This window comes from Anabrus simplex, chromosome 1, assembly GCF_040414725.1.
Source record: "Anabrus simplex isolate iqAnaSimp1 chromosome 1, ASM4041472v1, whole genome shotgun sequence".
Lineage (NCBI taxonomy): Eukaryota > Metazoa > Arthropoda > Insecta > Orthoptera > Tettigoniidae > Anabrus > Anabrus simplex.
Genome location: NC_090265.1, coordinates 726,683,067 through 726,697,600, shown reverse-complemented (window position 1 = coordinate 726,697,600; position 14,534 = coordinate 726,683,067). Strand labels below are relative to the sequence as shown.

The 14,534-nt window shown below is 39.1% G+C and overlaps 1 protein-coding gene across 1 annotated transcript in view; it reads right to left on the bottom strand.

Annotated features, from left to right (window-relative positions):
• The window catches only part of LOC136857425 (uncharacterized), a 156,368-nt gene extending 151,540 nt beyond the window's left edge, over positions 1 to 4,828 (bottom strand). Inside the window, exon 1 of the mRNA XM_067136078.2 lies at positions 4,469 to 4,828. Coding sequence (XP_066992179.2) covers positions 4,469 to 4,768 — 300 coding nt within the window. The 5' untranslated portion in view covers positions 4,769 to 4,828. The remainder of the gene's footprint in view (positions 1 to 4,468) is intronic.
• Between the last annotated feature and the right edge of the window lie 9,706 nt (positions 4,829 to 14,534).

Sequence of the window (14,534 nt, the reverse complement as noted above, 5' to 3'; positions counted from 1 at the left end):
GACCCTCTGGACCAAAGGCCAGCACGCTAAGCATTTAGCCATGGATCCGGACAGTGTTAAATGTAAACTTTGTTTACAATAATCAGTTTGATAGTTCCAGGGTATCATGTTTAGTCTTCGATAGTGATGTCTCCATGGAGAAAACAACACAAAAAAGTACACACTCTCACAAAATAAAGTAGATATTTTTTTCCTTGCAAACAGCTTTACTATCATTCCACCCCGATGAGAAAATGTAATTTGCTACTAAAGACTGGTGATCTGTGAAGGAATTACTGATTATTCATTGAAATAGTTCGTACTCGTGTATTTTTCTGCTACTCGGAAAAATACAGAATCATGAATATGTTTTGGTGTTTAAAACAAGAGAAGACGAGTACAGGTTCTTTAGTTGTTCCCTACTCGGCAACCTCTTATGACATTGAAAGAAAAATGACCGTATCCATGGTAAGCCTCATGAATTGTGAGAAAAGAAAGTCATTGTAGACGTTGTAAATACAATACTATTCTAATTATTGTTTATATTTGTTTACATGCATACACCGAACTGTGGCTTCAGTTACACAAACTATCTGCATCTCTTTCTTAGGCTTACACCTTTTTCTTTACATTGTAAACAAACGTTTTACAACCTTGTGCTCCTTTACTTTTCAGCCGTTCTTCTCCCGAGATGTTACGCGGTTTAGCGGGTTCTTTCTCTGGATCATCCCTCAAGCTCGCAACTTTCTTCCTAAACATAGTCCTCTCCATTATGTCTCTGGTCTTATACCATTTGCCCGCACGCGTTTGTGCGCGTCCTTGAGCCAGCGGCGATGAGATTTCCATTTTTCCTGGAAAGTGAGCAATTTGTGCTCCAATATCCCCGGGTTCATTCTCCTGTTTGTCATTGTTTTGGGATCTTGCCCTCATGGAGAGTTGCTGCTGAACGCCAGGCATAACAAGATTCGGCCCTTTATAGCAAATTCCCTCAGAAAGAAGAATTATAAGGCCGCTGAAGAGGTATCCGGACTTACCGTCAACGGTAGCAGTACGAAAATTGACATCACAGCCTGCAAGGAATCAGAGGGCGCTGGATAGACCCCAGCCAGAACACGTTGATAAGGAAAAGAAGCTGATGTATGAACCGACCATAACATTAAGATTAAATTTGGATTGGAGCACATTAATGTGATACGATTTATGATAACAGTTCTAGTGTCTATTCCTCGATTTATTGTGAATTGTTTCGAAGCAGTTTAATTTACAGGTTCCGGAACTGCAAACTATGTCTTTGTTACCTTTACGAGAAATCATTGCTACGTGTTATATATAACTCTTATAGTTTAAAGACATTATGAGAATAATCTAATCAACAAAATTATTGTAAACCAAAATTATAATTTCACTTTTTCCGTTAAACTTTGTCCATTATGCCAACCTTCAGCTGAGGGAAGTTTTGTAAATGAAATATAAATAATAATAATAATAATAATAATAATAATAATAATAATAATAATAATAAGCCCGACTAAGGAGCGCGATTGATCTTATTTAGCTGATGTCATTGCCTTTTTCTTTCCCCAAAATCTCTTCATCTTCTCGCTGTGGCTTTTCTTGCGATCTTCTGACCAAGTTTTGTTGGTGGTAGTGCTTGGATGGTGTGCACAGCGGTGATTGTAGTCTAATTTCCTGAACTTCAATCTGTCTAACACAATATCATCTGTGATGCCTATTTGCTCAAGATCTTTCCCAACTTCGAGCAGCCAATTGTTTTTTTGTACTTTAATTGACAGGGCTAGGTTCACAATTATTTTGGTCAATCTCTGATTACTCATTCTGAGAATATGTTCATACAATTTCAAACGTCTTTCCCTAAATGTGTCTGAGATTCTCTCTGAGTGTTGGTACAGGTCATCCAAATTCCCCCTGTACAGACTGGTCCAAGTATTGTCCTTAAGATTTTTCTTTCTTGCTTTCCTACATCTTGATCAATGATCTGCCCCCAATTATCAGTGTTTCAGGCTTGATTACAGTGTTATCATGTCTTAATTTTGCATTTCGGGATACAGATTTTTTAAAAATTATATCTGCTCAAGGTGAGTCTGTATGCTCTTTGTAGTTCAGAGACCTTTTCTTTGTTTGCTTCGCGATTGAGTCCTGAAGGTTGGATGAATTCTCCCAGGAATTTGAATTTATAGACACTTGGGATATTTTGCCATATTGGGTATTATTATTATTATTATTATTATTATTATTATTATTATTATTATTATTATTATTATTATTATTATTAGACAGCCCTGTGACGTAGAGGTAGGGTGCCTGCCTCATATTGCCAGCCCCTCGGTTCGTTATAATGAATTCCTTGGAAAGTGCAACCTTGGAACATTTTTGTTAACTATAAAAAAATAGTGGTATGTTTAATTATACGAACAGTACATATTATAAATGACCATATCTAGAGATGGACATATTTTTAAAGTCATTATTAATGTTTAGATTTAATTCCTGAGGTTTCAAAATTTTAAAAAAGTAAAATTTATAACAGTATCGATGCTAGATTTTGTCTTTTCTCTCCAATTATAAATATCATCCTTATGTGCATTTAATAATAGATATTAAAATACAATGAGTTTCAGAATATTTTTTAAGAAATCGTTAAATATGTTAATGAGCTCTAATACTTAATTTACTCATTTAAACAAACAATTTAATTTGTCCTTATATACTATCACCTCACAAAGTTTATTAATATTCACTATCTGCCTCAACAAGTGGGTTGCATTCGTGAAACACCCGTTATAGTATTTTTTTTTTAATATTTAAAATACTGGGGCAAGTTTTAATGCAGAAAATAATAGCCCATAGTACACACAAAAGTAAGAGCTATCTTTTGCAATTGATGAGATTTGTTATTTCATGATCCAAGTTCGTCTTTTTAACTGTTCAACTGTAACACCCGTTACAAAGAAATGCCGGTTTTTCGATTTTAATTATGCACTGAGGACTAGAAAACGGGGCACACTTGATACGAGATTTTCTCAAGCTCTTAGTTACAGGAAGAAAGCGCACAGTGAGAAGATGACGCTACTGGCCTAGTATACATAGACGAACACTCGTTGTTATGGTTACAATAGTGCCGGGAAATTGAAACTGAAGACGTCAATTCCTGACAGACGAAAAACATATCCATGTTTAAAAATAACTGCCAGTAATTTGCTATATACTGCTGTTTTGTGAAGAAAATTTAATTTTACAGATTACCTGTTGAAAAAGTAATTTGTAATTCACATGCATACATCATCATTATAGACCATTATGACTTTCAGCGTTCAGTCTGCAAGCCTCTGTGAATTTACTAAACGTCGCCACAATCCTCGATTTACAACTAGTGGTGTGGCCTCATTTCGTTCTATACCTCTTATCTATAAATAGTTAGAAACTGAGTCTAACCATCGTCGTCTTGTTCTCCCTCTGCTTCTCTTACCTTCCACAACAGAGTCTATTATTCTCCTAGGTAACCATCCTCTTCCATTCGTCTCACATGACCACACCACCCAAGCCGGTTTATGCGTACAGCTTTATCCATCGAGTTTATTGCTAATTTACCCTTTATCTCCTCATTCCGAGTACTCTCCTACCATTTTCCCCACCTGTTTTACCAGCAATCATTCTCTCTACTTTCTTGTCTGTTACTTCTAACTTATGAATAAGATATCCTCTGACCACCCAGCTTTCGCTCCCGTAAGGCAAAGTTGGTCTGAAAACAGACCGATGTAAAGATAGTTTCGTCTGGGAGCTGACTTCCTTCTTACAGAATACTACTGATCGCAACTGCGAGCTCACTGCATTAGCTTTACTACACCTTGATTCAATCTCACTTACTATATTACCATCCTGGGAGAACACACATCCTAAATACTTGAAATTGTCTACCTGTTCCAGCTTCGTTCAATTCTGTTGGATGTCTTACCTACTGACATCAATTTAGTCTTCGAAAAGCTAATGTTCATACCATACTCATTGCACCTATTTTCAAGTTCCAAGATATTAGACTGCAGACTTTCGGTACAGTCTGCCATTAAGACCAAGTTGTCAGCATAGGCCAGACTGCTTACTACTGAATCCCTCCCTGCCACTTTATACCTTTCAGCAGATGATCCATGTAAACTACGAACAACAAAGGTGAAAGATTACAGTAATCCCTGTAAGTACCCTGAACCAAGAACTCCTTCTACCATCAATTCTCACTGCAGCCCAAATGCCTTTGATTGATTTTAATAATCTACCCTTAAACCCATAGTCCGCCAGTATGGTGAACATCTTTTCCCTCGGTACCCTATCATATGCTTTCTCAAGATCTACGAAACATAAACATAACTGTCTATTCCTCTCGTCGCATTTTTTAATCACCTGGCGCATACTGAAAATCTGATTGTGTAAACTATTACTCAGCCCGTCACTAGATAAGATATAACATTCTACTTACACTGACAGATGCATGAGGGTCAGATCCCGCGTTCCACAGGAGAAGCGACACCTTGTCAGGCCTGGCACGAACTTTGGCGGCTACAGCTCCGATCCGCTCCCCTAACACATCTTCACCATTCACCTCGAGAACACAGTCACCGGGACGCAAACCCGCTTCCTCTGCTGCCGACCCCGCATCTACGCCACTGACCCAAGGGTAAGGGTCCCACTGGGTACGACTCAGATGAAAGCCGCAGGAGCCCTTACTAGGACGCTCTACGTCGCACAGACGCAAGGACGGATGGTACTCGCTAGTCATGGCTACCAACCGACCCGCTTGGCGCTCGCGGACATACTGACTCGCTCGCCCGTCCGGGAAGTAAGCTGAACGCGGAAAGCGAATTGCTCAACGGAGCTAGGAACCGCTGGAGATCAGCTAGCAGAAGGCCTTGTCTTGTCCGGGAAGTTGTTTCTTTATGACGAAAGAAGGTAGAATTTCCTTTGAATAGAGGATGCTTGCCTCCTTTCCTTATCTCTGTTTGGCTCGAAGGTACTTTATCAAATTCAAATATTTATTTTTTCCTAACCTTTTTAAAGGGGTGTTATGCTCAGGCGAATTTAGCTATTTGACACCCCTAGGCTGAGAAATATATTTCTGCCCCTTCTTTTGACATGAATATACCTACCAAGTAAACTAAATCAAACACAACTGAATAATAATAATAATAATAATAATAATAATAATAATAATAATAATAATAATAATAATAATAATAATAATAATAATAATAATAATAATAATAATAATAACTGGGCAAGATGGCAGTGCGCTTAAGTTTGCAGAGCTGTGAGCTTGTATTCGGGAGATAGTGGGTTTGAACCCGACTTTCGGCAGCCCTGAAGATGGTTTTCCGTGGATTCCCATTTTTAAACCAGTCAAATGATAGAAGCTGTTCCTTAATAATAATAATAATAATAATAATAATAATAATAATAATAATAATAATAATAATAATAATAATAATAATAATAATAGATAGATAGATAGATAGATAGATAGATAGATAGATAGATAGATAGATAGATAGATAGATAGATTGATTGATTGATTGATTGATTGATTGATTGATTGATTGATTGATTGATTGATTGATTGATTGATTGATTGATTGATTGATTGAATGATTGATTGATTGCTTGATTAAGTGACAGGTAAGAGTTAAGAGATTGACCAAAAGAATTCTGAACCTTGCCCTATGAATGAAGTAAAAAACAATTAGCTGCTCGAAGTTGGAAAAGATCTTCAGGAAATGGGCATCACAGATGACAGTGCATTAGAGAGATCTAAGTTCAGAAAATTAGTCGGCAATCACCACTTAAAACATCATCCAAGGACTACCACCGACGAAATTTGGTCAGAAGATTGCAAGAAAAACCACAGCGGGAAGATGAGATTTTCGGAGAAGAAAAAGGCAACGACATCAGCTAAATAAGTTCAGTCAGGCTTAACGAGAAATAATAATAATAATAATAATAATAATAATAATAATAATAATAATAATAATAATAATAATAATAATAACTAGGCGAGTTGGCCGTATGGTTAGTGTTGCACAGCTGCCATCTTTTACTCGGGATATAGTGGGTTCGAACCCGACTTTCGGCAGCCCTGGAGATGGTTTTCCGTGGTTTCCCTATTTTCACACCAGGCAAATGCTGGGGCTGTTCCTTAATTAATGCCACAGCCGTTTTCCCACCCCTACTCTTTTCCTATACCATCGTCACCATAAGATCTATCTATCTCGGTGCGACGTAAAGCTATTATTTAATAATAATAATAATAATAATAATAATAATAATAATAATAATAATAATAATAATAACTAGGCGAGTTGGCCGTATGGTTAGTGTTGCACAGCTGTCATCTTTTACTAGGGAGATAGTGGGTTCGAACCCGACTTTCGGCAGCCCTGGAGATGGTTTTCCGTGGTTTCCCTATTTTCACACCAGGCAAATGCTGGGGCTGTTCCTTAATTAATGCCACAGCCGTTTTCCCACCCCTACTCTTTTCCTATACCATCGTCACCATAAGATCTATCTATCTCGGTGCGACGTAAAGCTATTATTTAATAATAATAATAATAATAATAATAATAATAATAATAATAATAATAATAATAATAATAATAATAATACCGGGCGAGTTGGCCGTGCGCGTAGAGGCGCGCGGCTGTGAGCTTGCATCCGGGAGATAGTAGGTTCGAATTCCACTATTGGCAGCCCTGAAAATGGTTTTCCGTGGTTTCCCTATTTTCACACCAGGCAAATGCTGGGGCTGTTCCTTAATTAATGCCACAGCCGTTTTCCCACCCCTACTCTTTTCCTATACCATCGTCACCATAAGATCTATCTATCTCGGTGCGACGTAAAGCTATTATTTAATAATAATAATAATAATAATAATAATAATAATAATAATAATAATAATAATAATAATAATACCGGGCGAGTTGACCGTGCGCGTAGAGGCGCGCGGCTGTGAGCTTGCATCCGGGAGATAGTAGGTTCGAATCCCACTATCGGCAGCCCTGAAAATGGTTTTCCGTGGTTTCCCATTTTCACACCAGGCAAATGCTGGGACTGTACCTTAATTAAGGCCACGGCCGCTTCCTTCCAACTCCTAGGCCTTTCCTATCCCATCGTCGCCATAAGACCTATCTGTGTCGGTGCGACGTAAAGCCCCTAGCAAAATAATAATAATAATAATAATAATAATAATAATAATAATAATTTCGAAAACGATTCGTAAGACATCTGTGTGTAAACTGGAGCCAACAAGCGTAGGATTGAGTACATCGAGCGGGTAAACTGACTCAGGACCTGTGAATCTACCACGAATGAAATAATCAGTTTTCTAGAGTTGAGGTATCTTTGATAAAAGAGCCTTCTATATGTGTCTCTCAGTCATGGCCATCCATCAGTAGTTCACATCACACCCTGCAATATCACATCGACCATCTGCACTGTAATGCTCCTCTTTGATAATATGTCATACTGGGCGAGTTGGCCGTGCGGTTAGGAGCGCGCAGCTGTGATCTTGCATCCGGGAGATAGTGGGTTCGAACCCCACTGTCAGCAGCCCTGAAGATAGTTCCGTGGTTTCCCATTTTCACACCAGGCAAATGCTGGGTCTGTACCTTAACCTAGGCCTTTCCTATCCTATCGTCGCCATAAGACCTATCTGTATCGGTGCGACATAAAACAAACAGCAAAATAAAAGGTAATATGTATCTCAGTCATGTCTATCCATCAATACCTCACATCACAGCCTGCAAGATTACAACAACCATCTGTACCCTAACGCTCCTCTTTGATAATATGTCTCTCAGCCATGGTCATCTATCAATACTTCACATCACAGCCTACACGGTTGCTAGGTGACATCGCGTCACATATTTTATTGAAATACATATTTATGATCATATGATTTTCCCACAGGGAAATGAAATACATTTTCCTTTACATGTTCCTGTTGTTCCTTGTTAGAAAATACGTATTTTACGCATCATATTTTCATGAAAACGATGTCATTCTTTATCTATGTTTATCTTTGCCGTTGAGGTTGTTGAACAAGTGAGACTGACGACTTCTTCAAATCCTAATTTCTTGGCCGCCTGCCAATGGATGACTTATCTTAATGGTTAAAGGTGTTCAGTGTCGTTGACTTCTACGCTTATTTCCATTGTGTGTTCCACAACGGCTTCAGGGCATACAGATAACTATTATTAATATTATTATTATTATTATTATTATTATTATTATTATTATTATTATTGTGTATGTTGGGTATTCAGCCCGAAGGCTGGTTTGATCCTCTACAGCTCCACCAACAGCTGTCATAGATAGCCTAGGTGTCACTGAAGAGGCATACTAGGGAAATGTGGAGTGAGGTAGTTTCCCATTGCTTTCCTCATTGAGCCAGAAGTGGCTATTACATATCAGTCTACCAAGCCCACTGAAATGCATGCACCAACCGACCCTCTGAGCGATATTTTCCCACCATTCATAACAGGGACTGCCTGCATAAGGAATGGCATTACCTCAGTCACTTTCATATCGTCAAAGCCAAGGTTGAGGTTGAAACAGGTCAATGAAAGTAACAAATTGCTCTAGCCCATACCAGAAGACATAGTGCACTGTAAACACCACATCCTGACAGCAAAGGCAAATTATTATTACTATTATTATTATTATTATTATTATTATTATTATTATTATTATTATTATTATTATTATTATTATTATTATTATTTGATCCCCTTACCCTCCAGGGTTAGTTTGTCCCTCGGACTCAGCGAGGGATCCTACCTCTACCGTTTCAAGGGCAGTGTTCAGGAGCGTGAAGAATTTGGTCGGTGATACAACTGGGGCGAAGGATCAGTACCTCACCCAGACGGTCTCACCTGCTATGCTGAACAGGGGCCTTGTGAGGTATGGGAAGATTGGAAAGGTAGGCAAGGAAGTGGCCGTGGCCTTAGGTGCCATCCCGTCATTTGCCTGGAGAAGAAGCGGGAAACCACGAAAAACCACTTTGAGGATGGCTGAGGTGGGAATCGAACCCCTCTCTACTCAGTTGACCTCCTGAGGATCAGTAGACCCCATGCCAGTACTCGTAACAAGCTTTAAATTTCGTGCCAGAGCCGGGAATCAAACCCGGGCCTCTGGGGGTGGCAGCTAATCACAGTAACGACTACACCACAGAGGCGGACAGCCCTTCTCATTATGAGTCTAAACTACATTAGACCTCGCATACACTTGAACCATATTTTAATTGTGGTCCTACACGCCTCCCCACTGTGGGTGGGGCCGGCAGAATTACACCCACGGTATTCCCTGCCTGTCGTGAGAGACGACTAAATGGAGGCGTTCTTAACTTGTAAGTACACTTACTTGTGCGTGGCTCCTCACTTTCATCTATCCTGTCCGACCTCCCTTAGTCACCTCTTGTTCTTTTTCGACCCCGATGGTATTATAGCATTCGAAGGCTAGGGTTTCTTCCATTCTGACGCCCTTCATGGCCCTTGTCTTTCTTTGGCCGAAACCTTAATTTTTCGAAGTGTCGGATTCCTTCCATTTTCTCTCTCTGATTATTGTTAGTAGAGGATGATTGCCTATTCTGGTGCTTCTTTAACTTCTAATTTCCAAAATACCGTCAGAACCATGTGATTACCACATTGAAGATCTTTCCTTAATAATTATCACATGTGTAGAAACAGCGATGTCCATTACTTGCCTTCACCCCATCAATAAAGTAATTGAAACTGAGAGGACTTTTCACCCTCTTTAGCATCATACCATTATTTGCTACCCGTCTGAAGACTTTTTGTAGTCGCTCGCAGTCCTGTAGCATTTACTACTCTAACAGTAAAACATCGTCTACAAAAAACCTTATCACTGATACCACTTCTTTAATCATACAATTTGTACAGTATATATACACGATAACCCAAAAGTTCGTTAACACTTGACGAGGCAACACTTCACGGAATATTGGAGGTAGAGAGGTAATGATTGATACACATGATTGGCGTGACATCATTGACATGGGATTTTATTGACACTAACAAGGAGTGCACGAGTGTCCCTCGACTACAGGTATTGTTGGAGAATAACGGCCGGCATGTTGAGCATGTGTGCTAAACCACGGTTCTTATGCTAATTATTGCTTGTGTATCGCATGAAGCGTCATATGTTGGCCATTTTGTGTTCTTTATTTTGTTGTCAATAAAACCCCATGTCAGTTATCACCTCTCTACCTCCAATATTCCGTGAAGTATTGCCTTGTCAAATGTTAACGAACTTTTGGGTCATTCTGTACATTTACAGTGACGAGAAGAGTACACGGAAACAGTAATTATTCTGAGTTACAGATAGTTATATTCGAAAATTTTGACTCAATCACAATTATAAATTACTTCTTCAACAAGTAATCAGTCAAATTAGAATTACTTTTCAGAACGCTAGTGTTAAGGGAATCATTGACTTTTTTTGCACATAATACAAAGTTTGCCAGGAAAATATATGACTTTATTTTGTGTATTTTCTTTTGAGCTTAGGGACATTAGGTGAGACTAAACATGGTAGGTACTTTGAAACTTTCGATATTATTGTTTTCCATTATTTTTATTTTTCTTCGTAATTCTAACGATTTTCGTCAAATTTCAGGTTTCGCGGATAAGTAGAGGGTCATGTGATGTTCGCCATCATTTGTGTCAAGTTCTTGTTCGTTTGTTAACAGACAAGCTGAAGAATGAGCGCGCTTTTGGAGCTTCAGTTGTATTGTTCAGAGTACTAAGCGTGTGTAGTGAAGTACACAACACACTGAATCCACCTTAGCTACGATTTCATTTTACATCACAAATATCGCAGTACACACATATACAAAAACAGCTCACAACAACTCACTCCATCTTTGTTTTCTGCCGCCTTTTTCACTGGGCAAAGATCGTCTGTTTCCGGTTCTGAATTCAGCCACTCCACTAGGGAGCGGCCTACACCGTTACCCTTCTAGTAACCAAGTTACGATACAAAGACGTAACGATCACAATAACATTAAACCTATACATCATCTACATAGTCGATTAAAGTGCGGCCAGTATCCAGTAATCGGGAGATCGTGGGTTCGAGCCCCACTGTCGGCAGCCCTGAAGATGGTTTTCCGTGGTTTCCCATTTTCACACCAGGCAAATGCCGGGGCAGTACCTTAATTAAGGCCACGGCCGCATCCTTCCACTTCCTAGGCATTTCCCATCCCATCGTCGCCATAAGACCTATCTGTGTCGGTGCGACGTAAAGCAAAAAAAAAAAAATCATCTACATAGCGAGTGGGAAATGTGACTGTCCTTCCACTACGTGATTCGGTGATGTGAGTGGGTAATAAACATTGCGAAGTGCGTAAGTGTAGTGTAAGTGTGAAGAACAATAGAATCGGCAGTTTGACGAATCCAAAACTGGGTGTTGAGAAAATTGAACAAAACTTCCTATTTTTCTTATTTATTATTTTTTGCAACCAAACTTTTATAATACTTTCTGTATATTAACGCGCTATTCCAGTACCTTGGGCAGGTCAATTGGACTGTTCGTGAAGAAATAATACGATATTAAAAACAGGGGATTTGTTCCCTTCTTCAAACTGGTTGGCGAGAAACTTTGAAAAAACTCATATTTTTCTTATTCATTAGTTTTTTGCAAACAAAACGTTTATAATAGTTTCTGTATATTAACCCGGTATTCCAATACCTTGGGTTGGTCAATTACACTGTTCGTCAAGAAATAGTATGATATTACACAGACGGGATTTGTTCCCTTCTTCAAACTGTTTGTGATTTGGACATAAAAAGTGATTATTAATAAAACAGAAGTATTTATGTTCTCTCAAAACATCACTAATACAACATATACAGTAAAGTTCTATACTACTCACAAGTTTTGAAAGCATTATGTACAAATCATACCCTGAAAATCATTCTATCCTTCACATTTACTGTCATCTGCATTAGTGTAGCTGGTCTCATCACCACTTCCTCATAGAATGGTTTTTACTCATCTGGAATGTAGGTTAATGTTTTGCCTACATCCCGGATATTCTTATCCTATATTGGAATTTTTACATTGTAGACTTTTTCTCTTGGAATCGGGGGTACTCCTCTGTTTGGCTTTTGCAGCAAGAAAGAATGTTTCACCAGACCATCAATGAACTCAGATGCGGTTAGATAACTGTTTGGTGCGGAGTATTCTAACTGTTTGTATTTGGAAATCGTAAATGGGGACATCTTCTGGGACTTTTTTTTTTTTTTGTAGAGCTTAGGCCACCAGTTCTTGAAGGCTAGGATGCATTCCGCAGAGATTTGAGTAACATTAAATCCTGACTTCTTAGAGGATTGAATTAAATCAGTGTATTCTTTTGCTGAGTAAATTCTGTCCATTCGTCTGATTTTCCTTTTAGTAGTCCCAAAATTGCGATCACATTGCAGAAATGAGTGCCCTCGGACTGGGAAGTACTGATAAATGTTTCAAAATCGCCCAATAGCAACCCCTGCAAGAAAGAAACGCACTAAAGTCTTGTCGCGATTTTGGCCTCTGCAGGCGTCACTGAAAACGCGAAGTTCTTTAATTTCAGGGTCCATATTTTGAATTTTTAACCACAGCATGCTGCATACTTCGTCAGATCCACGTTTAGCTTCTCCCTCTGGATAAACATAGAAATTGGCAGAGTCTGTTTTCATATCGTGTATGCAGAACACATATAGCCATAGTTTCCTCAAATAGAACATTTCTTGAACGGGTATTTTCGGTAAAGGGAGATTTTGCATGAAGTCGAACACAAGTGCTCCGACCTCCGGGTCATTAGAACAAAGTGTTTTTATTTCCTTCTGTTTGTTATAAAACTTCTTAGCCCGACGAACATGAATGATCTTTTCGGCGACAGCAGCTCGCTTTGCAATGTCGTTAAGATGCGCACTTTTAATCGTTGCAGTTAGCTCCACGCAAGTACTACACACATCAATTTGAGGACCTCCAAATCTATAGTCATAATTTTCGTGAAAGTACTTTCTATAAAAATAATATTTTATTTTACTGGCAAGATTGGGGTGTTGTTTACAAAAAAGTTCATACATAGTTTTTATGTTAAGTTCAGCACTCAAATACTTGATAGTTTTATTACTGTAGTGTGTTTCCTTAACAGGGAATTCTTTAATGTGTTCATCGATAAGAGAACGGATGTTGTGAGATACTGCATTACCGCAGTGTCCATGCTTGCCCCTATAATCCACGGGAGCTTGGCCTGCAGTTATCAATGAAGTTAATCGAAAGATTGCTTTATTCTTTACCGGGCGAGTTGGCCGTGCGCGTAGAGGCGCGCGGCTGTGAGCTTGCATCCGGGAGATAGTAGGTTCGAATCCCACTATCGGCAGCCCTGAAGATGGTTTTCCGTGGTTTCCCATTTTCACACTAGGCAAATGCTGGGGCTGTACCTTAATTCAGGCCACGGCCGCTTCCTTCCAACTCCTAGGCCTTTCCTCTCCCATCGTCGCCACAAGACCTATCTGTGTCGGTGCGACGTAAAGCCCCTAGCTTTATTCTTTATGCAGTACAAAATACTATATGCATGATAAACACAAATGCTATCTCGTTTAAGTGGTGCTTCACTTTGGATCGCCTCCGTGATGGTGATTTTCGATCAATCAGCCCCATTAAGAAAGTGTCTTGCTCGTTCTAGAACGAGCATCCACCAAAGTTTTCAAACAAAGTTCCTTCTCATCTAGCCGTTCAGTACATTTATGTTTACACGAACGAACACCACTATTATTTGACTTGGCACGCACTGTAACACCTGTCCTAATACTTGTGTACTCTTCACCACGAAGTCTTTTGTTTTTCTGCACTTCATAACTTTATGTTTCTGGAAGACGTATCCCTTTCTTCTTCTTTACAGGAGTAGCTTCAATGTCACTTTCAGATGTGGATGAAGGCATTATAGCACTAACCTATACACCAAACACATAGCAAAATAAGCCTAGCAGTCTCAATGCATTCAAACAAAAAATATGACATCACATAAGAACGACCGAACTAACGCGCTTTTAAAACATGTACGGTAGATTAAGAAATCAATTAAAAGAGAATTATAAACTCATACTTTACAGATTAAACGCACAAAAAATGTGTGACGAACTGCATAACATGAGGTATAAACTGCAAACAGAACAGGGGATAGAAATACCAGCTGTTAGAGAGCGCGACCACAGCGCTGATGGTGGACAAGCTCGGTATCAGTTTGAAGAAGGAAACAAAACCGGGATAGCCTATGTTCCCTTCTTTCAACTGACGAATATTTCCAGGGCCAATTACACCAGTACTTGAGTGGTTTTTGTTCCTTTTTTATAGCTAAGAATGAGCGTCTATATGTTAACACCCGTTTGGTGCAAAAGTAAAAAAAACGAATGTCGATTTTTTGGCGCTTGTTCCCGTCTTCAAACTGCCGATTCGATAGATGAAAACAACACAACGGGTACGCGGACGGC